Source organism: Xiphophorus hellerii, chromosome 11 (genome assembly GCF_003331165.1).
Source record: "Xiphophorus hellerii strain 12219 chromosome 11, Xiphophorus_hellerii-4.1, whole genome shotgun sequence".
NCBI lineage: Eukaryota > Metazoa > Chordata > Actinopteri > Cyprinodontiformes > Poeciliidae > Xiphophorus > Xiphophorus hellerii.
The window spans coordinates 22,338,614-22,364,406 of NC_045682.1; the positions used below are offsets into that span (position 1 = coordinate 22,338,614).

The 25,793-nt window shown below is 37.8% G+C and overlaps 4 protein-coding genes across 5 annotated transcripts; 2 read left to right on the plus strand and 2 right to left on the minus strand.

Annotated features, from left to right (window-relative positions):
- Nucleotides 1-10,985, minus strand: mis18a (MIS18 kinetochore protein A). Its single transcript, XM_032576798.1, has 7 exons — nt 10,494-10,985; nt 5,900-6,252; nt 5,346-5,412; nt 4,911-5,033; nt 3,490-3,592; nt 628-751; nt 1-520 (listed from the first exon to the last, which is right to left on the minus strand). Exons 2-6 carry the CDS (start codon nt 6,135-6,137, stop codon nt 671-673), a joined length of 612 nt encoding a protein of 203 aa, XP_032432689.1. The 5' UTR covers nt 6,138-6,252; nt 10,494-10,985; the 3' UTR covers nt 1-520; nt 628-670.
- Nucleotides 7,204-10,391, plus strand: haus1 (HAUS augmin-like complex, subunit 1). Its single transcript, XM_032576797.1, has 9 exons — nt 7,204-7,336; nt 7,418-7,592; nt 8,009-8,144; nt 8,213-8,347; nt 8,448-8,571; nt 8,998-9,063; nt 9,165-9,236; nt 9,409-9,456; nt 9,548-10,391. The coding sequence occupies exons 1-9, from the start codon at nt 7,316-7,318 to the stop codon at nt 9,590-9,592; spliced, it is 822 nt and encodes a 273-aa protein (XP_032432688.1). The 5' UTR covers nt 7,204-7,315; the 3' UTR covers nt 9,593-10,391.
- Nucleotides 10,986-11,804: 819 nt separating the features above from the next.
- Nucleotides 11,805-18,637, plus strand: eva1c (eva-1 homolog C (C. elegans)). Of its 2 annotated transcripts, none has more exons than XM_032576794.1 (8): nt 11,805-12,387; nt 13,764-13,957; nt 14,159-14,279; nt 14,359-14,511; nt 16,069-16,212; nt 17,210-17,281; nt 17,362-17,448; nt 18,016-18,637. In XM_032576794.1, exons 1-8 carry the CDS (start codon nt 12,273-12,275, stop codon nt 18,390-18,392), a joined length of 1,263 nt encoding a protein of 420 aa, XP_032432685.1. In that variant the 5' UTR covers nt 11,805-12,272; the 3' UTR covers nt 18,393-18,637. The 2 variants fall into 2 exon arrangements, with proteins under 2 accessions (XP_032432685.1, XP_032432684.1); XM_032576793.1 differs by having other exon boundaries at nt 11,807-12,387; nt 14,156-14,279.
- Nucleotides 18,638-19,320: 683 nt separating this feature from the next.
- cfap298 (cilia and flagella associated protein 298) lies at nt 19,321-22,442 on the minus strand. The gene is made up of 8 exons (XM_032576795.1): nt 22,301-22,442; nt 21,912-22,068; nt 21,164-21,331; nt 20,798-20,865; nt 20,551-20,709; nt 20,002-20,133; nt 19,813-19,908; nt 19,321-19,729 (listed from the first exon to the last, which is right to left on the minus strand). The coding sequence occupies exons 2-8, from the start codon at nt 22,048-22,050 to the stop codon at nt 19,619-19,621; spliced, it is 873 nt and encodes a 290-aa protein (XP_032432686.1). The 5' UTR covers nt 22,051-22,068; nt 22,301-22,442; the 3' UTR covers nt 19,321-19,618.
- Nucleotides 22,443-25,793: the final 3,351 nt, after the last annotated feature.

The window sequence follows — 25,793 nt, forward strand, 5'->3', positions numbered from 1 at the left end:
TTTGGTTTGTCACTTGTAGTTAGCAAAACTTTTATTACACAAGAACAGCTGCACAACCAAAGAAGCTTAAAAACAACAACGAGACAATGCACTAAATGAAAAAGGTGCTATACAAATTATTTTATTATGATCTCTTTCTGCTTTAATGACAAACAAAACATCCTCGGTAAATCTGCAAGCCTAAAAACGCTACAAACTCGAGGAACAGAACAAAGAGGAGACGAAGAGTGTGTGGCCTCAAGTGGTCAGATCAATACCGCATTGTGCTGAGTGTGCAGCCCGGCTGATAACATCCTGCACAAATAAACATTCTGCTCATGGCACACATTTATTCTGCACTGGACCCCCAGAGCAGACGCTGCAAGCCGCAAGGAGCCGAGGTGGCAAGATGATTGATTACAAGAGCAGGCAGTCTTTGTTTCACCGCTGGTTTTTAGGACAAAGCCCAGTAGATGGTGTGAGTATGTGTGTGCAGCTTTACGTTCATGTGAACAAGGTGTAACTGGGACAAAATGTTCTCCTGGAGACAAAAGAAAAAAAGTGGTTGATATTAAACTTCAGAGCTGGAGGCATTTGCGCATAAACAGGTGCACAAGTTGAGACAATAAAATCTGTAATTTGCAACACCTGGAAATAAACAGCATCACAGACGACTTGACGCCCATCGTTGTCAAGGCTCATCCCATCCCTTCTTAAGGTCGGCTTTGATCTCGTCCAGCTGCTGTGCCATGGACACAACAAGCATTTTCATCTGGAAACATTGGGACCAGGTAAAGGAGAAAGATGGACATTTTATGGCGTTTGCAATCTCAGGACGAACAGCAAAAGAGAGCGTGGTGAAACAAATCAAGAAAGGGAGGATGGAAGTAGTCACAGCGGGGCAACAAACGAAGAGGGAAACTGGACAGGTGGGGAAATGAAGAGAGCAGAGAGAGAAGGGAGGAGAAGAAATAATTAGACAAAGGTGCCAGAGACAAAGAGGAGGGGATGGGTGAGTAGGAGAAGGGTGGGGAAACAGGTCAGTGAGAACAGCAGACGAAAAACTCATTTAATTGTCGACAGAAAAGATGGAGTGAGCCTAATAACTACAGCAGAAAAAGCAACAAATATCAGATACAGAACAGACCAAATCTGTGCTGATGTTTACACTAGTTTAAAGATTCAAGAACTTACCTATATTTTACTTAGAAAATAAATTGGGAGTTTAACTTTTTGGTAATTCAAGATATAAAGGCCAAGGAGCAGTCCAAAGTATTTCTGGATCATAGACAGTTACTGTTTAGCAGTGTCTCTTCTTTGGTACAGAGAACCACTGATGGGGCTGAGGTGACATTATCCTGGAAACTAAAATACTTTCTATTTTCCAGCCATTAGAAACTATTCATGGGTCAGTGCTTCTCTGATAGTGCTCATCTCCTTCATATAATTTTGCTTATGCTACTCAGTCTGATTCATCTCTATTCTAACCACATGTTTGATCAGCCTGAGGAATTCTTGCAAAGTCCCTGACTGCATGCAATCAGCCTTAGATGGGAAACTTTTTCATCAACTGGAAACATATGACTGTGACTGTATTTCATCAGAACTACAACTAAATCAAACTGTTAACAAAACAACACATGACAATGTCATTGGATTTTGTTGGAGTGAATTAGATTCATTTTGATTTGGACCAAATTGGAAATCATGTACCTGGGTATAAATTAGGCCCATTTTTCACTGAGAAGACATGCATTATGAACTGGCACTATAAAAATAAAGCATTAATGGTTAATTTTTCAAACTCTTGAGTAGCTTAAAAAAAGGTAACAAGTTCCCCTTTTAAGTTTCAATTTTATTCTAAAATATCTTAAATTGTACTTGAGTGAAGGACTGACGGATCATTTGGCACATTAAAAGAAGGTGAAATAAACACATTACTTACAACATACCTAAGTATGTAGTCAAAGTTGCACTGAAAAACCTAAACTGATCATTTTCCTGCATTAATGTTTGGCTGTCTCCCCATGATATGACACCTTAAGTGGAAATCTTACTACATAAAGCTAAAGTAAAAAACCTCTTAATGTTTTGATTATATTTGTACATTCCAAATAATGCTACACATTCTTGATGCAAGACTTATTCCAGCATATATTTTAATGCATCAACAATTAATAATAATAAAAACTAATAAATAAAACTCTTCAAATAATGCAACAGCTTTCCACCCACAGTCAGAATCACCAGCCTATATAGATAAACATGTCAACAACAGGCTCAATTGTAGATTTAATCTAAATTTTAACCTCTCATATTTAATTACGGTGTACTAAATGCACCCTTTGTTTGAATGGCAAAGATTTCATTGTGTGACATTAACTTTTCAAGGTTCAATGTTCTTGTTTTGGCAAAAAAGAAAATCTAATTAAAAGTGAGAATTGCTCACGTAAAAGACAGAAAGTTGGCATGGTTTTTAATTACAGTCTCTGTGTGCACGTAAAGACACTTTAATGATCTGTTGATCCAACATACACATTCGTCTTCAGGGCAGTGTGACCTGTTTTCAATTCACGTGCATAAAAGATAAAATCTCACTGTACAATGAGCCGACTGCCAAGTGTGGGATGTTCAAAGGGGTGAGATAAGCGCAATAATGTGCCAGACATTCATTGAGTTAAAGCAACAAAGACACTTCATCATAAAAACCTGTGTCCCTTCAGCAAAGATTCCTCAACACGCTCTCCAGCTATTGTGCTCAGAGTGCTAGGGTGTGGGAGGGCTAGCAGGTACTCCTGCACACTATCACCACCTACTGGACAATTGATGTTTCTGCTGTTTTTTAGGAGGAAATTTCTTAAACAAAGGGTGATTTGAATGAATTGAGAAAACCAACACACAATCAAAGAATGTGTGGAAGAAAATAAAATGCAAGCATGACAATAAAACATACAAGATCATTAGAGCTAAAATAAACAGACAACTTTACACAGGAGTGATTTAGAATGTTAAAATGAAGAAAAGATCCAGAACTTTGTTCCTTTGAGTGAAGAAAATAACTTGGGAGGTAAAAAATGAAAGTATTTTTTGGAAGGTGACACGGGTCGGCAGATGAGGTAATGTCTGATATCAGAGTCTGCCCACTATGGGGGAATGGGTTTACCGGAACAAAGCTGATGTCATCCTTATGCTGTAGTACAACCTGTGCATTTAGAAAGCTTCATCAGGAGAAGAATACGACTCCACACGTAACGACTCCAGGTAAAACTGCCTTAACCTGCTGGTCAAATTTCTATTTTTCACTTCAGTATCAGATAGATATTTATTTTTAATTTATCAGACAGCACAATAATTTTAAAACTAATAACAACGCAATCTAATACAAATGTATAGATGTTAATCGTGACAACAAGCTTTAAGGGAAGACAGAGTGCTAATTTCACAATTTTTACATCCTGATAGTACTACATGAAGGAAGGCAGACAAAGAGAAGCAGAAGCAATAATTTACCTCTGTCAACTGTTGTTCAACATTGTGCCTGTACTCCAGTGTTACCAGCTGCTCTTTGGGGCCCTCTGCTGCCAACATCTGGCCTCCAGAGCCGAGCACATAGCTGAAAAACACACAGGGTATTAAGTTATCTGGATACATTACCCATTCACATCACTCACATGGCTTCAATAAAATGTAAAAATGACATATGATCAATAACAATGACGTTATTTTACAAAACTGATTTTACCGTTTAAAATTTAAACAGAGTGTTAATGTGAGGACTCTTAGTCTAATATATGCTGCACAACCAATATTAACATATTAGAAGTGAATAATGCCACACATTTGAGGTCACTGAAAACAGGGCTGCGGGTTAAAAAACCATCTTAGAGAAAATATCAAACACCACAGCGTAATTTATTAGCATAAACTAGCAAGAATATGGATGAACATAATTAAAATCTGGTAATAATTAGAAAAAGTGTTTGTGTTCATCAGTCAAAATTAAAAAGCAAGATTAAGTGGTTTTAGTCTTTGGGCTCAATATGGCCTCATTTTACAATCAATTTTTACAATTTGTGGCAACACTGGTAAAGATGCAAAAATAGTTGAAGTAGCGTAATTTCCCCACTGAAAAATAAAATACAACCTTTAGTTTAAGAACATTAATTCACAGAAACTAAATCATGTTAAAAAATATATTTCAACATGATTTATTTTATAAATATATTTTTTGATGTTTTTTTTTTCTATTCAGAGACCTCAAAGTTGTTTAGTAATGTTTAATTAGTAATCCACAATTTTCTGTTAGTTTTGAATTTAAATGTCTTAATGGCCTCTTAACCCTTTATTGTTATACAATCTTCGAAAGACAAGAGAACATGAAAATCAATTAAAACCATTTGTGTTTTTATCACACTGTAAACATCGTTCAATTCCTGTGTCATTAAAGTTTCCTTCTCAACCAATAGTGGCTGGAGTGGAGAATTTGTGTTTTCCATCATTGTTAGTCGTTAGATTTGTTTATGTTTATTGTGTCTATTTGTGTTAGTAAGTAAATCTCAGTGTGATTATTAATAAATTCAATTTTTAATTACAGCAATTACAAGTTCCCACTGATTTTTTCTTTTACTCAATAACTGAAGTGTTCACGTTAGTGTTGATCCTTTCTAAATTATTATCTTGAGAAATACACAGACATAATCTTACTTCATTTATTTGTAAATAGAGAACTTTAAATAGAAAGGAAAATAAATCCCTCAGATAGTTTGAGGTTATGAGACTGATTAGTCTACAGTTTACAATAACCTAATCATGCACCAGGATTAGACCTTCATGTTTGTTTGGTTCAGTTTGAATGTATTACATTTTTCAGGCTCTCTGGGTAGAATGCCACTATATTTCAGACAGTAACGGTGAACTAGAAATGAAAGCACCTGTCGATGCTGGCTACACTCAGATAGAAAATGAACCTATTGTGGTCCAGGTTGCTGGGCGTAGCTGTGTAGACCATGCCAAGCACCGACTGGCAGCAGCAACAGATGAGATCCACAACCAGGCTGTTGAGTTTCAGTTCATGAAATAAAAAAATAGTAAAGTGTTAACAAATTTTTGTTATCCAGTCACAACCCAACCGTAATACCATAAATAGCTTGTAATTGTAGACCATTTCATTGTATTAGCAGCTTTAAGTATTAGAATGCCAAATGTCAGAGCTTGCAACATAGCTGTAATTTTAAAAATGAGCAGATAAGTCTAATAATAGTAATACTGATAATTCTGTTCTTTTACTTAAAATTGAGTTTTAAACAAAAAACTTGGAAAATGGTTACATTAGTTACTGCTAAAGTATAGAGTGTAACCCTTCTTACCAAACTGATTGTTTGTTCACTTCAAAGAGGTGACTGTCCTTTCCAATGATAACGTTGTTGGTAACCCCTGTAATGGTAACAACAAACAGATCAGCATGGTGCATCACATTATCACTAAATAGCAAACTATTAGAGTGGCATCTTATACTTTTTAATGGATGTATTATATTTTGGGGTGGGGGGGTTTCAATCAGACAGCAGTTTGCTGAATTGGAGAATAAAGTAACATAGTACTTTTGCAGAGCCAAGACATAAGCCTGCCAGCGGCCAGATCAGTCTATTTAAACCCTGAACTGTTTTTTTTTTTAAATTTACAGTTCATTTTAAAATTTTTAAAGTATAAATGCAAGCTCACTATTGAATTATGACAGATATATCTGCAGTGGGTAGGCTTTAATCCTAGAGCCCGCAAAGACTTTAAGGAAAAAGATGATGGATGGATTAATAGATGGATTAATAGATGAATGAATGGATAGTTGGTTGATGCACAGAACCACATACCAATGGATAGACATAATGGGGGAAGGATGCACACAGGAACAGATCATACTCACGCTTTAGTTTAATTTGCTTCTGGTCCTCTTCACTTCCATCCCAGGACATTGAATCTCCAACAGGCAGCCTGCACTTCTTACAGATGAAAACCACGGGCCCGTCATCGTCTTCCTCTGCTTCTTTATCCGCTCGGCCGAAGAGTTTTTCTTCCACTGCGCTGGAAGCGATACTAGATATATCAAACGTCTCGTTTTTGTTTTTTGGAAGACGTCCAGTAGACTTTTCTTTCGTTGCCATTACTGCAAACCCCGTACGGCCGAAGTGTGTTTTGAACTTAGGCGGCTGGTTGGTTCAAATATCCGGAAGCACTCGAGATGTTCACTATTGCATACTTCCGATTTCGTCGTTCTACCTGAAAAAGTGGATGCAGTGCAAATATATTATCATGTTATATGGACTGATTAAACGAACAAAAATATCTAAAAAACAAAAGAATTGCTAAAAAGAGCAAAATACAATAAGACAAAATTATTTTTGTTACTACTTTGCCTTTGGAATTTTATACTAGAAAAACTTACGGTAGACGTACAATTGTTCCAAAATAACAGACTTTAAGTATGCTAATCTTCAAATACAAATAAAGTTTGCTGATGATTACTAAAACTTTTTCACAAGGTCAAAATACCATAATACACCAAACAAGAATAACACTAAAACTAAATATTTTAGTGATTTTATTCTTGTGCAAGTGTAGTCCTATTTTTACTGAGAAGCACTATTTCAATCTGTCATTGGTGAGGAGAACTGAACTCAAAGAATAAGGAGTAGGAGTGTAAAATGAGTTGCTCAATAAGAAGAACAAAACAACAGTACAGAAGCAAATATTCTTGAAATAGCTCGCAAACAATCCGACAAAATAACCAAGACAAAGCTAAAAACTGTTTAATGTCAACGGAACAAAAATCCATAGTCTGACAAAATAAAAAATAACAATCATTTGGTATTTGGGGGAAAAAAACAAGCACACTGAAAATATCTACATATATAAATAAAAATTTTCTATGATAATTAAATCCGTCCGCGAAACTCAGGATATTCACTTATCCCGTTTTCTGAAACGGGTCCCTGGAGTGAACTATCTTTACTTCACAACGATCTTTGGGATTTTAGAGGGGAAAAAAAAGTTAAACGGATTTTTATTTTATTATTTTATATTTTTTGCATGTACACTTTAAAAAACACATACATAACTAATTGTTTATACTTACGCATAAGGTGTTTATAATTTTCCTGTAAAAAAATATTTTTATGTAAAACTTTGAGACAAAGTTTTTCTGTCTTCTCATTGGCTAAAAACCAGGAAGTTAATTTGAGGGGCGCGAAAACACGGCTTTTAAATTGAGAATCGTTAAAGCGTCAAAACATTTCACAGTTCTGTGGCGACTGTCTAGGTTTTTCATGCCTTCTCTGTGATCATGTGTGAAAAGCTAAGGAAGGTAACTCTTTGACTTTATTAAACACACATTAAGCGCGAGCCGCATTGCTGATATTGTCTTATTTTTCTGTCTCTTCCACAGGTGAACAGCTGGTTGGCGGTAGTGTTTGGGGATCAGCCAGTGCCACCGTTCGAGGTGAAGACCAGGACAGTGGACATACTGTATCAGCTGGCTCAGTCCAGTGAAGCCCGCTGCAGTGATACTGCTCTCCTCATAGAAGACTACAAGCAGAAAACATCAGAGTATCAGGCTGACGGTGAGGCACATGCATCAGGGAGAACAGATGACGCATAAAACATTTGGATTGGAATAGCTGAATTGATCTAAAGTGTTTAGATTTGCCGAATGGCATGTTTTGCACATGTAGAAACTAATAGAAACTGAAGTAAATACATTTTTATGGCCTAAGATTCAGGTGTGGTTGTATTTTTTAAAGCTCTCCAAATTGTCTCCATGTCAGTCCACTAAACGGCATTAAAGACTACGTTTGAAGCATTTAAAGTGAATATTTTGTGCTCAGATGTCCAAATTGTTATTAAATTGGAGGGAAAATAGAAATCTGAGTTTAGAAAATGCATGGAGTTTCAAAACAAAGAACACATAAGAACTCTTTAGTCTGTTTTTCAAAAACTGTATTTCACTAATCCCATCTTTCTCCCCCCCCCCACCTAGCTGCTCACCTTGAGGATGTTCTTCTGCACGGTGTCGGCCTGTCTGGGGCAAGCTTGTCAAAGCCGACTGCAGACTACTTGTCTGCTTTAGTGGACAATGCTATGGTGCTGGGAGTGAAAGACACGTCACTGAGCAGGTAATTTTCTGTGGCCTTGTATTTCATTGGTCAGAATGTATGGTTGTTTCATTTTTGTTTGTTTGTAGCTTCATGCCAGCAATCAACAGCCTCACCGGTGATCTTCTGGAAGTCGAGAAGTCAAACAGAAAACTCGAAGGGGAACAAAGGGCGCTCCAAAAAAGACTCGGTTCAACTCTGGTGCTGCGGGGAAACCTACAAGAGTAAGAATAAGGCGTAAAGCGAACTGTTAAAAGTGTGTCAGTTAAGTTTGATCAGAAGGTTGGGCTTACACATGTACACATTGGCGGTCTTCATTGTCAGGGATATCGACAAAACTACCAAATCTCAAGCAGTGGAGAGTGCGAAAGCAGAGGAGAGGCTGCTCAACATGGACTTTGTGACAGCCAAGGCTCAAGAGCTCAGTATCAGACAGCAGAGGTCAGAGGTATGTTGCAGCGTATTCCTCTTTATAATTTGAAAGTAATTTGGGATTACTGCATAGATGCTGAGGCACTAAGTGGGATCATTTCTAGGCCATTTTGTGATTTAAACAGCAACCCGCATTATCCACAGATGGGGAATCAACTTGATTCTTGACAAAATATGATTCACTTCTCCACATTTAGTCTCAGAAAAAAATTTCAGATGTGTATACGTCAAGATAAGAAGCTGATGCTCAGCTCTAGAAAGAAGCTTCATAAAAAACCTGTATTATTTTCCCCTCTAAATGACCAAACAGTTTAAATTCTGTTTACCTAGTTGCAATGTCGTCTGCCTCTTGTTTAAAACTTTAATAGATACAGTGTTTAGTTTGTTAGGAGGGCCATGGTCTTCTGTTTATTCACTTTATTCTGCCCTGCCAATCCTGCAGGCTCAGCTTGTATCCAGGAACATGGACAAGTCTATCACCCACCAGGCCATTGTGCAGCTTTCTGAGGTATTTCAGCATTTTCACCACATTCATCGCCATGGGGATAGAAGCTTTACTTTGTCTGCATTCAGGGTTTGAAACATGTCATCTTATTTTTCTCTCTGCAGGAAGTCGGCACACTGCAAAATGAAATAATCCCCCTGAAAAAGAAGCTGGAGTCTTACATGGACCTGAGCCCGGTGCGTTCGTTTTCTAGTTTTTCAGACTTCATTACTTTTCCAACCAAAGGGGCAATCACCTTTCCTGTTTCGTCCTTTGAAAAGAAAATAATCAGTTCAGTCTAATTTATTTAAGCATTAAGCTTGTGAATTTAATCTTGAAATGTGATTTTTGTTTATTCTAAACCTTCAGAGCCCATCTCTTGCACAAGTGAAGATAGAAGAAGCAAAAAGAGAACTAGTGAGTGTTTAAATATTTGGTTTTATAACATATAAGATGCCATTCTTTGCTCATTTGTCATTAATTACTTTTTCTTTCATTAATTTTTCAGACTGCACTCGATTCCAAACTTGAGACTAAGGTGGATTTTAAATGAAGTTGCATGTTGCACAGTCCTTTCTTTAAAAATAAAGTTTTTGCACCTCAAAGAAAAGCGGTTTGAGGTATTTTGGGTCATCTAAAAGGATACTTCTTGCCTCTCTCCTCTTTTGCCTTAGAACCTTATTTAAGTAGAGGTTAAATATTTCAGAGATTTTGGACACTCATAAAAAGCTCCGACAGTATCCATATTAGTTCATATACCTTGAACATTTTTATATTTTACAACCTGTATAACTAGCTAATTTTGTCTTGTATGTTTACCAACAAAACATTGTTTGCATGCTTGTCAGTGTCTAGAAATGGGTAAAAAAATTTTATATGATTTTAGCTTTTGTATTTTATGATAAAATAATACTCTAGTTCTAATGTGTAGCTGGATGTATAGTCTGTCTCCAGCCTTTCCTGTTTGTTTCAAACATCGGCAACACTAATGAAATGTTTTGCTTTTCCTCTCTGATCACAGCAATGTAATTGAGGGGTTGGTCTTAGAGTTGTAAAAATTAGTCTTGACAGATTATACCAAAACAAGTTTTGATCTGTGTGAACAACCTCATCAAATGCAAGTTCTTTTGTTTTTGTAAATTTATTTTTGTCCAGCTGCATGTTACTTCTCAGCCCTTCTGGGATCCAAATAAGTTTCCCTCTTCCATACATCTTGTTTTTTTTTCTCAAAACCTCAGTATTTTACCTTTAAATCCATTTGCTTTAATGTAATTCCTTAAATGTCTGGCCAACAAGTCTAAAGGTAAATAAAACCCTTTTGAGATTTACAATAAAATGGTACTGGCTTTGGAGGGATAATGTCACATGGAGTTAAAGGTAGAGCACTCTGCCTGAAGCAAAAGCAGACAGAATAGAATCAGCCTGTTCTGTCTGCATGTAAAATATCCCCTCACCGTTTCTCTGCCCTGTCGGTTTCTGTCCTCTGGAGTGGAGCAGAGCCTGGACACCTCAACGGTTTCTGTCAGCTTGACTGCTGTAGGACCTGATCTGCAGTCTGACGTGGAGACTGAGCCGTTACCATGGAGTGGGCCACAGATGCTTACTGGAGAGCAGTTTTCCCACTGGGGCCCCCCGGCTTGGATGAAAAGAACCATGTGGTTAGAGTACCAATAGTTTGTAAAAAAGAAAATGGAACATAATCTGGCTATTTTTTCAGAGGTTACATTTGTCTCCTAAATGTGTTTTACTCCTAGGTGACACTTTTGCAAATACTTTTGCAGTTCTATCTTCTATTGCTAGAGTTAACTTGACAAAGTTAAACAGAAACAGAACCATAGATATAATTTGTGAGAAAAAGAGCGCAACATATCTCATTTGTTTACATCTGTTCTTCTAAACAACCAGAATGTCTTCTCTCATTTAAATAAATTGCCATAAGCTATGCTTCTTTCTAAATTTTTGATTTGATGTAGGCTCTTGTTTTGTACTTATTTTCACAAGATTGAGACAGTCATATTAAAGATATGGGGGAAAAAAGACAAATTAGAAGGATGAATTGTTGAATTTGATATTTATGCATTTGTGGTTAAAAAGTGGGACAAATAGGGGTTCTGGATGAGCTGCACAATTTGGAAATTAGTTTTCTCAATGTGGGTTATATGCTCATTTTTTGATCAGCCCACTCAGTAAACAATAAAATCCAGGGTTTTTTCTTTCAATCCAATCAAGTAATTTATTTTGTCACATTACAATCACACAGTGCATGATATAAGTGAGATTTTATGTAACAAACACAAGGTAGTGAATGGTTGGGAAAAGGAATAAAAATGTTTTTCTAAATATTTTACGAATGCATTCCATACATTAGTCAGTTGCAGACCAGAGTACTGGGTTAACTTTAACCCATATACTATACAGTGTTGTTGTGGTCATATAGATGCACAGATAATGAGCTTAAAAGTCCAAAGAACAACTAAGAGACCCAGTAAATCGTTGAAAACCATTTTAAACTATTGCAAGAGGCAAAGCATAAAGAAATTGGAAGTTGTTGAAACTTTTGCACAGAACAAATTAGAAGCAAACATAAATATCAAACTGTGACTGTGTTTAAGTATCAGATACAATAAAAATGGTGCTTGAAATTTGCAGGGAAAAGTAAAATAAGAAAGTCAAAGAGTTAGGAAGCCTATGAAATATGTATGTGCCTTCTGGAGGGAGAAAGAAAAAAAAATCATGCGTCATACTAGCGCGAGCTGCCCGTGTTCCCTTTAAAATAGTTTTATGTGCCACTCCCACTCCATGATTCCCACTCAGCTGTTACTGTAAATCGCTCCCAGTTCCCACATGGTGTTTCCATTCACAAACCCGCGCAGGAAGACTCGATTGTTGCCATGAATCGGACTGATCACCTCGTCCGTCACCTGTGAGCAACTTGTTGCGCAGCTGCTATTTCCCCTGTGGTCCATCGCCGCAGCCAGACAGTCGCTGCTTCTCTACGACAAAACACTGTAGCTGCTGATCTGCGTCTCAGCGCCTGGAGGTATTTTCTGGCTCTCAGGGAGGACAGCTGGATGACTTTCTGTGAGCGACCAACTTTCTTTATTGGACTTAAAGAGATGCAGCCGAACGCCGCGGCCTTGTGGGATTTCCCTCACCTTCCTGTTTGGGTTTTTCATTAAGTACGACAAGTCTGAATTCAACGAGCCTCATTAATATGAGAAGAGGGGCAGGGGATGCGAGTCATGAGCTGGACGCGTCCTTTCCACGGACTGGACTGGAGCCACAGCCTCTTCTATCTGACTTTACTACTGTGGACCAGGCGCATGAACGGACTGGCTGATTTTTCAAGTAAGATGATGATGATGATGATGCAATAAAAGGAGGGGAAAACTTACAACAGAAAGTATTTTCTCACAAAAAATGTCACCCGGTAGCTCTGAAGTTTTCTATTGACTATAACTTACACGAAATGGTGTAAAACTTTCATACCAAAGAACACAAGATAAGTATTAGACATCAGGAGTCCAAAACTTTAAAATTAATTTAGCTATTCAAGGAGTGAGTGTGTAGCTCACAATAACAAATAATTTTGTCAGTGGAACCAATGTGATTCATGTATTGCAAGTCTGTAAGGGGTGCATTGCACAAAGTACCATTCTTGGCCCACTATTATTTTTACATTTTTTTCAATTCTCAAATAATTTATATTATTGCTAATTTTTTTTAAATTCAGCAGCAAGGTTTTAAAGACAGGAAACAAACTTATTAAAAATGGCATGTTGAAAATTATTATGCCCTCTCAAAAAATATTTTTTATTGTATTAGCAGTCAGATCCATCCTATGGCTGATCACCAACATTTTTGCATATTTCTATAGGCATCTTCTTTTGGTGTTTTACTGTTAAATCAGACTTAAATGTTTTGTCAAGAAAATAATTTGATGTTACTCCTAAGTAAATACAAAAGGCCATTTCCAAACGATTTTTCTTTTGTTGTAAAGGGATAAAACTCATAAAAAAAAAATAAAAATAAAAATAATTTTGCTGTCAGTTTTGCTGGAGTCCTGAACAAATAGATTTGATGCCATTTTTTCAGACTGATAGATGGCAGTTACTTTGTTTCTTATCTATTTTTTGGATGTCTTTAGATTGGTGCATGATGCATAGTTTTTAAGATCTTTTATCCTACTCCATGTTAGACAGGTTCTATTGAAGTGATTTCTTGATTCTGCCCTTTTGACAGTAAACGTGCCCTGGTAAGATTAAACTCAGCTTTGCAAGACATGCTGGTAATATAATTCATGAATTATTAGGGGCTTTGATCTGCAAACCATAATAATTAAAATTACAAGACATAAAGGCTTGAAATATTTTACTCTGTGCAACAAATATATATACAGGTTTCACTATCTCAAATGAGTGAAAAGTAAATTGTAGTTCAAAGAGTAATAGCTGAACTTGATGTGGCTTCCCTTGCAAAATAGATCAGAGATATCAGTGGGACAAATCTGGTTATGTAAAGGAAATGAATGAAGGAATTATATTAATGATAATTTCCATATTTTACATTCAAGAAAACGTTGAATAATATTTGCAATCTTAGTGGACACAACAAAAGACGCATGCCAGAAATAAGAAGAGTCCAAACAGTCAGATCTACAAATAGTAAAGCATTATGTCTGATGTGCGGTTGCTAAAAATGTTCAACTTTCTTCCGTGCAACAGACTACCTTTCAAGGATCATCACCAGCCACTCTGCTCACGCTTGTGATGGGACACCACTGAGACTCCACTGTCCTCGCCACTCCACCATCTCCATCCAGTCGGCCTTCTACGGGAGTGGTGAGGTCCGGCTGTGCACGGAGGACCCCACATCTGGACCCCGCAACCACAGATGCTCAGCTTTAACCACTCTACAGGTGCACATTCATGCATGACATGAGCCATGCATCACTTTAAAGCCCAGCTGTACTACATTTTGATAGTTTGGTCTTCACCAAATTTCAGTATGTGGTTTTCAGGTGGTGCAGAATCTTTTTATGCATCCCTGTGGACTAGATCATTAAATCAACAGTGCTGGACCTTAGTGACCATTGCCCTGGGGGATTATTTTGCAGAAGATCCTGTCTGAGTGTCAGAACCTCAGAGACTGCCAACTACCAGTCAGTCACCTTCTGTTTGGGAAGGACCCATGCCCTGGCAAAAACAAGTACCTCCATGTGAATTATAAGTGCAAACCCAGTGAGTTCTTCCCTTCTGACTTTCCTCACACACTTAGCTGAGGATGAGTTTTAACATTCTTACTTTGACCCTCACTCAGCTGAACACAAAACACAGGTGGTGTGCGAAGGAGAGACCATGATCTTGCGCTGCAAGACCCCCAATGTGCTGATCATCTATGCAGCTGTCTATGGCCTAGGTCTGGGTCAGACTGACACTTGCCCCTCGCTCTCGGCAAGACCACCCCCATTTGGTGAGTCACTGTGAGCTACTAATAGAGAAACATCAATGTAGTAAAGTAAAGTGAAAGCACGCAATGAGTGTTTGTAATTAGTGGCATCAGCTGGCCTCATGTAACTCTAACACAAACAGGGAAACAGAACCCTGAAACAACCACAGCTAAATGGAATGCAGCCACCATTGATTTCTTTTCTTTTCTTTTTTTTTGGTATTTATTTTGAGCACTGTTCTTTTCCCATGACGCTTATCTAAATGGCCCACGGCAGACTAGGGGGTAGTGGGGGGGGGAGTGATTCTTTGTTCTCTATGGAAATATCAGCTCTGTCTGTTGACTAAAAGAGTTGCATATTTCCTTTTAGAACACAGAGCCCTGAGGATTTATGAGGAATGTGGGGTTTATTAAAAATGCAAAGAGATCACAAGCAGAAACAGTGCAGGTAGAAACAGGTGTATCTCATGACATCAATTGTGGCTGCATTCCTTCTGTTACTGGAGTACACCTGTGCTTTTCCTGGTATGTCGAGTCAAACTGTAGGATAGAAGACGAGCTGTTTGTATGCTGTAATGTAACACCTCACTTTCACAGATGCTTAATTTGTTTATAAATAATCCAAGTGTCGCAATAAAAAGACGTTTATAGATATTATCAAACTCTATATTTACACAAGGAATTAACTATTTGCTCGGCTGGGTTAAATACCATCAGCCATGAAAACACAGTTGTACTCTTGCTAAACTGTAGTCGAGCTCCTGCAGAAGGCAATCAATAATTCAACTATTGCAGCCCAGGAGCAAAAATCAAATACGCATGTTCAGTTGCTCTTATGGTACATTGCAAAAGTATTCATGCCCTTTAAGTTTTTCACATTGCTCAACACTGCCAGCACAAATATTAATGTATTTTATTGGAATTTTGTGATAGACCAACACAAAGAAGAATTTTGAAGTGGAAGTAAATTGAGGAGTAAAATGGTATTTGTTCTTCTTTTTACAAATTAAAAGAAAAACTGGTTTTCTTCTTTAGTTTGATACCCCTAAATAAAATGCGGGGAAATCGATTGCATTCAGAAGTCACATAATGAGTAAATGTTCTGTGCGTGTATAGTTCTTTATCAAGTCTGAGGACTCCAAAGCGCCATACACTACAATCCGTTATTCACCCATTCATATACACTGGATGAATGTAGCTTAGCTTGTAGAATAGCTTGTAGAATGTAGCTTGTAGAAACATGTAGCTTACACTGATGGTGGTAAGCTACATTGTAGCCACAGCTGCCCTAGGGCAAACTGATGGAACCATAGCTGGCATATAATTAGCACCAGTGGGCCCTCTGACCACCATCAGCGGGCAAAGCAGGAAAAGTGTCTTGCTCAAGGACACAATGGACACAGTGGAGGTTCAAACCCTCAACCCACCAGTCACAGGACAAACCCCTACCACCTGAGCCTCTGCCTCTAGGTTGCAATAATGTGTGATGTGATAAAGTCTGCAGGATGTGAATGCTTCTGCCAGGTTCTGTCCTTGCTGTGATATTCCTCATGTTTCTCCTAATTTTTCTGCTCCTTTCAGAGTGTCTGAACCACGACGCTGTGCAGGTAGTGTCCAAATCCTGTTACAGCAAACAGAAGTGCACCATTGCTGTTGGCAACCAGACCTTCAGGGACCCCTGCTTTCCAGGAACCAGGAAGTACCTCAGCGTGCTTTATTCATGTGGTAGGACCCTCTCCTGCTTCCTCATTCACATAATAGACATAGAAGCCTTGTGATGCATTAAAATACCAGCTCGCATGATGTCATGTTATCACAACCTTGTTCATTATGCTGCAGGTCTTTCAGTGAGCATTTGTTGTTTGCTGCTTTGAGTTCTTATCTTCAGATCCCAGCTTTCAGTGACTCTGTCCTAACTCCACCCTAAAAAAAAAAATCATAATATAAAGAAGTGGGAAACAAGACTCCAAAGTTTTTTGTTTTTTTACTTCCTGTGATTGACAGAAATGCCAGCGAGGACATCAACTAACACCATTCATATACCATAATTTGAAACCCAATGAGTAGTTCCTAGTATAATTGTTGGCTCTATTTATAGCACAACAATGCAGCGCAGGCATTAATACAGCACTGCTGAGTATTTTAAGATTCAGTTCTCCACCCAGATTGGAATCAGGAGACTCAGGCAACTACTTCTTTGCATTTCCACCACCACAGTGTCTTAAAAACCTGTTCATACCCATTTGGTGCTGTAAACATACATTTTTAAGTTTTGCCATAGATCCATAGTGGGATTTATGTCTGAATCATGTTTCAACATGGATATTCAAAGTTTTACACAGTGTTTTACATGCAGTCCAAAAACGTTACTTTTTGTCTCATCTTCCCAGAGGACATTCTTAGTTGTTTGTTTCATAGCTTGTGGTGACCTGCTAAAATGAAACCTTGTGTGTTTCTTTCAACAATGGTTTTCTTCTTTCCACTCATCTATGCTGTGCCCGACAAATAGTTGCTTGGCTGCTTCTCTTATTAATGCTCTCCTTGCTCCATCTATTAGTTTGGGTGGATGCTAACACCTCTGTTTGTGGTTGTATCAAATTGCTCATATTTTTGGATTTGTTGTGATGTGGTAAAATAATCAAATATGGTATGAATGTTTTCACAAGCCATTGTATATCAACTGGTTAGCAGCAAAGAAAGACTCTTCTTTTTTTTTTAATAGTGCCAAAGTCTTTACTTAAAGAGGCAGACCCAAACATACTGAGCTCCACCTCACTTCCCACTACAGAAAAAGGTACCAGCATCTATCTATTTGCTGTTGTTCTATGTTTGTAAAGTCGCCTGCTCATAGTTGTTTTGTGAACTTTACAAAAGCTCCTGCTGCAGATCTGGAGTCAAATAGGCCCAATAGTTCGGGAGCAATGATGAGCAACTCTCTCCTGACCTACGCCTTTATCAAAGGTAACTTTCTCTTTTCCAAGTTTTCTACACATTTTGATGTAAACATAGACTTTTTCAGACTGAAGTTTCCATAATTCTCACCCTTTTAGTCCTTTTAAAAAATACATTATTAAACATTGTCTTTATGCCACATTTTCTACATTGGGTACTTTAAATGCTACCCAATGGGCAAGCTGAAAAACAAAACAAAATTAAGAAGTAAGAAAGAAATTCCACAAAACGAAGAAAAGGAGGGAGAGAAGACAAATGACAAAGGAAGTTAAAACTAAAGGACAGATCTACACAAGGAGGGATAGAAACAGACATGTGAGGGAGGGAAGGAGAAAAGGGTTTAGAAGTATAAAAAGTACCACGAAGAAAATAAGACCAAAGGTTCTAAAAAATGACATATTTAAACATAACATAATCTGCCAGGTTCTGTCCTTGCTGTGGTATTCCTCATGTTTCTCCTAATTTTTCTGCTATTTTAAAACTATTTGCCTATCCAGTGCTTAAAGACTGAAATCAAATTTCAGCCTTTTCCAGACTGTGTATTAAACCTTCTCCTTTTCATCTTTTCCCACATAGATCACCCAGAAATGGCAGCGCTGCTTTTCACCTCCAGCGTGTGTGTGGGCCTGCTCTTCACACTGCTGGCTCTATCTGTCCAAGTGACCTGCAGGAGGCGGCGGCTCAGAGATCACACACTTGGAGCCAAGTCAAATGGCCTGACTCCCAACTGTTCTAAGCAGGATGATGAGGAGGATGAAGCAGAAGATGATGAAGACGACAAAGAAGAAACTGAGAGCTCTTTGCTCTCGACTGCAGAGAGGAAGGGGATAAAAGGCTGGGAGGAAGTGACTTATGTAAGCGAGGAGGCTGAGCTGGCGGAAAGGATAGAACGCAGAGACATGATCATCCAGGAGATTTGGATGAACTCCTATCTGAACGGCAGCTCCTGCTGAATAAATCGTGTGCATATTTGTTCAGATTCCTCATGCTTCACATTTCCAAAAAACATTTTTATACCACAAGATGAAAAAAAAAAATCTGACAAGCCATCTTTGCTACATAACATTCTAATAATCTGCAACAGAGGGATCAGCAAAAGTGTATGCTGCAAGAAGCTTGAGTGCTGTGTATGTTATTTATCAGCAAATGTTTTTTTTTTTTTTTTACTGTTTAATAAAAATATTAAATCACAAAATTTGAAAGCTCTGTTATCCATTCGTCATCCTTCAGCTGCTGTGTTGTTATGAACTAAAGGTTAGTATAGCCTGTCATCTAAATACGGAGATCAAGCAGCTATTTATTCAAAAAGCCTAAAAACAGCATCACTGCATCTTCTGAGGTAATTTTTTTTCCAGATCTGAGCAGAATAATAATGAAATGCAACAATATGCTAAATTTAAATCTTGAGTTGCCATTTAGTTTTAATACAAGTATCCAAATTTCCAGAGTTTTCAGCATTTTCATCCTGTATTTAAAGTATACATATAAAGGCTGATGTATTTATGGCTGGAGGAAAGATAAACCAATGGATGGAGCAGCACATGGATGGGTAGGCAGTCTGAACACTCAAATTCCAGACGTGGAAAATTCAAATGTCAGAATTTCTCTGGAACCCTACAATGTTACCCGCCTCTTTTCGGTGTTTTGTTTCCTTTTTGAATAAGTCAGCTCTGTAATCGACCCCACACAGTTCTCCCTCCCAGTTCCCTGGTCAGCACTGCTGAAATGATGACTGTGTTGCAACTTCCTGCCTCTGGGCTACAATGACCAAATGAAGTATGTGTTCCACTACTGTGAGACAAAGAGAGGAAAGGTGTAACATCCTTGTCCCTGCACTCTAAGAAAAACTGAATTTTCTGTTGCAAAACATCCGTCACTGGAAACATTGGAAACAATTCTTTTATTCATATTTTCACCAACATACCAATATTTTTATTACGGATATATTAAACCAGGGTTAATCATGTCTGTTTTATCTGATGCAGTAAAGACATCTGGCTGCATACCCTTTTCAAAAACAATCAAAGTCAAGCCGTAGGGAAACGAATGATCTCTGATAGAGCTCAGGTAAGAAAAACAGGAAAACCTGCCTCAGGTTGCTATTAGGCAGTCTTGGCCAGTTGTATTAAGAAAGGCAGAAATTGAGTCACTGGAATATCTGGAGGGCAAGTTGTCAGAGTCACCTTGGCCCCCATTTTATATTCGTAAGGCCCTGAAATTGTCTTTTGAGGGCCTGCCTGTTCGACCACTCTGAGTCCAGGTAGCTATCATCGTCTGCTTCGTCCAGTTTCTAGAAGCGTTATAAGAACAAAGTTAGGTTGTACATACAGAACGGTTCCATGGAGCATATAGGCTCACTTTACCCAACCTCACCTTAAATTCTTCCTGTCTTTTGTAGTAATGCAGCATCATCTGTTTTTGCTGTTCATCAGTGACCAAGGGCTCTCTCGCTGGCGCCCCCTGTCCTTTCTAAAGCAAATAAATAACTGGTTAAGTAGAAAGGCACTTTGACAAAAAGTAATAATAAATAAATATTAACCTTGACAAATTACAGATTCTCACCTTTTGGAGTTTGACCACAAGCTTTGTCTTTTCATTTCTTCCGATGTAATCCTGAAGTTTTTTCCCTCTCTGCATCTCTTTACCAGCCCACCAAAGCTGGCATTCTTCTTCTGTGATCACCTGCAGAGATGCCTGAGGAACAGCAGATGGAGAGGGCAGATGGAAAGGACAGAGGGTCCAAAAAAAAAAAAAGCAGGTTGAAACTGGATGTGGGAGATGGCTCCAAAAGCAAGCTCTCAAACTGTTAAATTCGACGGAGTACACTCCTTAAAAACGAAATGTGTCTCAAGTCAGTAACCTGGGATTCTACTAAATCTTCATGTCAAAACTTAAAAATGTATTGTTTTCAGTATTTCTTTCACAATTTGTAAATATTAAACGCGAAAGTTCACTGTGAATATTCAGCAGATGATGAATACACGAACAAATGGATGTCCAGATGGTTACAACATTTATACTAAGAATTTCCTAGAGAGTCTAAGAAGACTGATTAGAGGCTCCTTCTATCAAAGCACTGAACATTGATTAAAACACTATCAGCAGGCTAACCTGTGTTCCTGACAGATCTTCCTGATCATCAAACTCCATTCTTATTGGGTCATGAGGAGGCAGCCCCATAGGGTACACAATCATCACGGCACCCCTTAGTTGATCCAGCGCTTCCTTTACCATTTCCATGGTGACACAAACATTAGCTTGAGCCTGTTTCTGCAAAATCAGAGCAACAGAGGTGATTGCTTGACCAATGATGACAACAGCAAGGAGGTAAAAATGCAGTTTTTGCAGTAAAACTCACTTTAGAGATGAGTGCTTTTGCCTCCTCAACTGTCCTCATCAACACTTCCTTCATTTTATCATTTGGGGCTGGTATGCAAAAAAAAAAAAAATATATATATATATATCAGCAAACAGAAAGGATTGCAAAACTACTTTTTACCCAAACTTGCAGAAGAATATTTAAAACATCAGTCCACTTTTAGTTGTAGGATATAACAATTTCAAGTGGAGTAAATTACAAGTGGTTTAATATCAAGCCATTTGACGTGTCAGTACCAAGCAAAATTGTTTCCAATTTCTAAAAGGATAGCTGTGTTTACTTGGGAACAGCAAACTTGTTTGTTTTTTTCTTTACAAAGGTTCCACCAAAGAGATAAATTCTCACCATGTCCATTCCTCCTCCCGATCTCATCCTTCCTAAATATCTTCCCTCCACTTGGAATGCATCGTTCTTCCCATTCATCCTTCAGTTTCAGCTCCACAATTTGCTCATCTGTCAGTCCCTGCATGTTGGGTGGGAGTGTGACGCCATGATCGGCCAGCTCTGGGATCTCTAACAAGACACAGCAAAGAATAAAAAAAATAAAAAAAACTATGTTGATACCAGATAGAAAGATTACAAATTTAACTGTATCCTGACAAATTCTATATAATATATAGAGCAACGTCTGAAAGAGTGTAGCGCTTTCAGATGAAAGGAAACATAAAATATGATTTGCAAGCCTTTTCTACAACTAGACATCTCAAGTGTGGTGTGAATATATTCTTAAACACTTGTTCCACCCGCAGTGTACATTTCTGTACTTTCATGATGCTGTTTGATCACTATTGTTCTCAAACAAACCTTTGCAGAACAGATGGATTTATACTGAAATAGATTATACAACCAAATTGATTGTACTGGATTTTATTTAGGAGTTAAGTAACAGTCCTGAATAAAAACGCATGCCACACTTTTCAGTTTTTCCCTTTGTAAAACATTTCGATAACCGTCAAACAGTTCACTTTGTGTTGATATATTGCATAAAATTGAAAGCAACTGTAAGACTGCTTTAACACTTCACAGTAGCAGGGATGAGTAGGATGTGGATCTTTAACAGAAAGCACAGGCAGCAATGGAGACAGAGTTTCACCTGAACATATCCTATCCACTTTGAGCCTGCCGTTGTAAATAGCAGTAACCTGCTGGATCAACGATTCCAGAGGAGCGTCCGTTGTGGTGTTGAACAGAAACTGGCTCTCATCTCCGCGCTTCACATGCAGCTGCACCATCCTTTACCAGCTCTCCTCCTAACAGAGACGGTTATAGGCGAAAGAAGAAAAAAAGTTGCTGCTAGTCCCGATGCCGAGAACCAAGGCGTCTTCAGGTCAACAGAGTAACCATGGTGACAGAGAAGCCCGGATGCTTCCAGAACAGCACGAGTAACCTCAGCTAGCCAGTTGATGTAGCCGTTAGCCACGGGTGGCGCTTGGTGTTTAACAATGAAAATTATACACAGCTTTGGATCCTAGCGAAGCTTACCTGGCAAGGAAAATGACAAGTAGGTCTTCTTTGCAGCTGAGTGTGAACTTATAATTTGTTTTTAACTGCTGTTACCATTTCCGATTGTGGAGTTACTTCTTCTAATAGAGTCCTGTACTGCGGCTTCTAGAATATTGTCACACTTACCGCCCTCTAACGGTAAGGAACATTATTATTCTGAGGCAGTACTTCCAGATGAATTTTGTACTTAACCTGGCTTTGTCCCTTTGTATTTTAGCAATTTAACATCTCTTAAAAACGTTACCAATCTTTAAAAAAAATGAATACCGTCAAGCCAATTTAAGGGAACATTGATGACCAACACGTTGTAGGGAATTAATGTGAAGTGAAAGAATAAATTGTTTACAGAAAAACTGAAGTGTGTTATTTACTTGTATTCAGTTCTGTTGGTCAATAATTAGAAATAAATTACAGTACAATAGAGTCCACATAGGAATAAATTACTCTCAGTCTCAGCGTAAATACAGCTGTCTTCTGAAGGCTTCAGAGGATTGTCATTATTCCAAAATTTTAAACATCTCATGGAGTTCTGCTCCGTCATGGAAAAACAAAAAGTATACACTATGCCACAACTGCAAAAAGACCAAACTGAATGGCTTGGCACCTTTGGAACAGTTAAAAACTCCATATTGCCAAGGAGAGCACAAATTCCAGGTGTGAGAACCTATGAGGTAGACTTTGAACTGCTGTTTACAAGCCTTGCAGGATACATGGTAAAGATATAGAAGGTGCTACATGCAAACTTTTTGTGTGATGCAAAATTAATATTGCACATCACCCTCATCACTATGTTTGTTTTTTTATGTGGCCAGCTACCCATGACAAAATTACAAAGGGATAACACACACAAGCAAAAACTAAAAATATATTAGACTTTCATTACTTTCATGCATGTGGTGGCAAGGGAGAGTTGATATTCCTGCTCTATGTTGAGAATAGGGACATCATTTTATGAGCTGCAAAGCACGTGAAGCCCTATGTTCTTCTTCCATACATAGGCAGACTAAACAGCCAAAGGCAGAATGGCAACAAAGGCATAGAGTATGAAAAAGAGACAAAAAATAATAAATATTTCCAGAGCACATGGGTGGCTAATGCAAGCTTTGTTTATGTTTCTAAGTCTGTCTGTACAAACGTCTATGCCCAGAGGTGTATCCCATAATTAGTTTTTTGTGATTGAGAAACATTGGCCTCATTAGCTGTGTTAGCCAAAATTAAAGCGGAGAAACATTAATAGCTTGATGGTTGTGACAGTCATTTTAATTAAAAGCATTGTGTGTCTTTCATTTTGAAATACTGCCAAAGACTTAGATTTAGCTGGTTTCCTCATACACCATTAGGTCACAGAGTTTGCAGAAATGTCTGTCACCTCATTTCCAAGAAATGATGAAATGTGTTTTCTTTTATTTTTCAAATCTACAGTAATATGATAACACATTAGTAAGTTGAAATTGATTTACAGGTAGAGTTGTGAATTAATAACGTTCAGCCCCACCCCAAAAAAATAAAACAAAACATACTTGTCAATGTACATTTATTTTAGCACACATACAACACAAACTGTTTCATACATTAATGTGCCATCTGCTTTGCACGTAAACTATGGAACAATGGATATTAACATGAATTACAGCTTCATGTATTCACTTTAGTACATACAGAATATGTTTGTTTCACAACACAGACTCTTATTTACTATGGATTATAGCCCATAAAAAGGGAAATCAACCTCACAAAGGGAGTAATTTGTTACCTAAAAGAAATCTTGAATCTGAACCGTGACATGATGTAAAGCACTGGCTAGTGATCGACTGTTGATACAGTATCTACTGCACACATTGAGATAACAACAGATATATTTAAGAGATGGGGTGTAAGCTATTGGTGCCTGATACTCTTGCTTACACATAGATTTTAAATACAGAGAATGAGATTTACTTTGCGTATTTACATGTGACAAAAGCATAGAAGCAAAACCTAACAGACATGATCTTCAGTTTATAATTTTTTTTTCTCAAAAATTCTTCTTAGACATTTATCCATTTATTTAATTTCTATGTGAAAGGGGGGACATGTTACATGTCTAGACAATATTTGGTGTGTCATGTTAGGATGGATACTGCCCCTAACTGATTCTTCAGCACATCCATTTCCTCTCATCATTGCCTATCAAACAAGTATTTAATGAGTAAATCAGGAAGTACAAGACAAAATACTGAAACAACCCTAAAAATGAATTAAAATTCTGTAAGACTATAAAACAAACAACTTCTCAACAGCTGGAAACAGTCATATTCGGACATTAAATGTGGAATATTAAATACTTTGCGCAACTTGTAACTAGAGATGCAACAAGAAATGGGCCGATGATCAGAACCCAAAAATGTTTCAGCTGACTGGGAAAAAAAGCACAGATGGGCAAAAAGTATTTTTTCCCCCTCAGTAAATGCAAAATACACAGAAGACAGGAGGTGGCACTGACAACAACACTCTTAGGTGTGCATACTGTTGCTAAGTGAAGAAGACTCCCAGACAGCTAGTTTTAGAATAAGTGAGGTGTTTAAACTAAAGTCAAAGGAAACAGAGATGTAAGAAGCTGTTAAAAAGGAAACCTTTTCTGCAATATCAACAAAAGTCTGTAGAGAACAAGACTTTTCAGAATTAACAGGAAGGCTTGGCAGAGTACAGTGATGTTTATCTCTCTTGAGCTTTTCACTTTTGTCTGTTATGAATTATGCTGAATTTGGAAATGTTTGCATCTGCTTGGAAATTTCAGAGTTAAGGTACGGACTCACATTCTCTAGGAAACATGGACCAATATAGAATGCTATGGATGACCTAAAATATTTCCTCTGAAATCATTTTGTAGCAACTGCTGTCTCACACAAACAATGTGAGAGTCCCATTGCTACTAATTATAATAATTAATGACTGCTTACGGCAGGATAACTAAAATATATTCTATTTGAGCCATGGTCAGCTGGAAGTGTTCTCATCTGACCAAGAGAAAGTGCTATGTGAGTTTTTATTTGATAAAGAAAAGGTCCCTTACTTTAATTTACATTATTGCCTTTAATCAGCAACTGACAGGTTAAAGGAAAAACACAGTTGCAGGCATAGGTGAGTGAATATTGGCTTTAAGCTTCGAGTCTGTAACAAAATACGATGGTTCCCACTCTTCAATCTTTATACAAGCTCACATCCAAAACAAACACACAAACAAAAAAAACCCACAACAGATGATATGCACCTCAAACACAGCACATCACTTCTCACCACAGTAACAATAATTATTTAGAGTAGCTGGTACAAGAAATGATAATAAATGACTCAAAGTAAACAAAAAAGTGCTGTCTGGTTATAACCCTTGCAGATCCAGAGAATGCTGTCATTGTACTTTAAATACAAGTACACACACTACCACGCAACATTGTTATAGTTTCTAATAGTATAGATTGATGCCTTGGATAAA

Bases quoted from the DNA above. Each gene is read 5' to 3' on its own strand.
- cfap298 (XM_032576795.1), bottom strand. From the start codon at position 22,050: ATGGTGCAGCTGCATGTGAAGCGCGGAGATGAGAGCCAGTTTCTGTTC. The intron at 21,332-21,911 runs GTGAAACTCTGT...GTGTCTTGTTAG, and splicing joins AGTGGATAGGATATGTTCAG to AGATCCCAGAGCTGGCCGAT. The intron at 19,730-19,812 runs GTGAGGTTGGGT...TAACGCTTCTAG, and splicing joins AAAGACAGGAAGAATTTAAG to AAACTGGACGAAGCAGACGA.
- eva1c (XM_032576793.1), top strand. From the start codon at position 12,273: ATGCGAGTCATGAGCTGGACGCGTCCTTTCCACGGACTGGACTGGAGC. The intron at 17,282-17,361 runs GTACCAGCATCT...ACTTTACAAAAG, and splicing joins ACTTCCCACTACAGAAAAAG to CTCCTGCTGCAGATCTGGAG. The intron at 17,449-18,015 runs GTAACTTTCTCT...TTTCCCACATAG, and splicing joins GACCTACGCCTTTATCAAAG to ATCACCCAGAAATGGCAGCG.
- mis18a (XM_032576798.1), bottom strand. From the start codon at position 6,137: ATGGCAACGAAAGAAAAGTCTACTGGACGTCTTCCAAAAAACAAAAAC. The intron at 3,593-4,910 runs GTGCTTTCATTT...TGTGTTTTTCAG, and splicing joins AGTGTAGCCAGCATCGACAG to CTATGTGCTCGGCTCTGGAG. The intron at 752-3,489 runs GTAAATTATTGC...CAATGTTTCCAG, and splicing joins TTGAACAACAGTTGACAGAG to ATGAAAATGCTTGTTGTGTC.
- haus1 (XM_032576797.1), top strand. From the start codon at position 7,316: ATGTGTGAAAAGCTAAGGAAG. The intron at 8,348-8,447 runs GTAAGAATAAGG...CTTCATTGTCAG, and splicing joins CTGCGGGGAAACCTACAAGA to GGATATCGACAAAACTACCA. The intron at 8,572-8,997 runs GTATGTTGCAGC...CCAATCCTGCAG, and splicing joins TCAGACAGCAGAGGTCAGAG to GCTCAGCTTGTATCCAGGAA.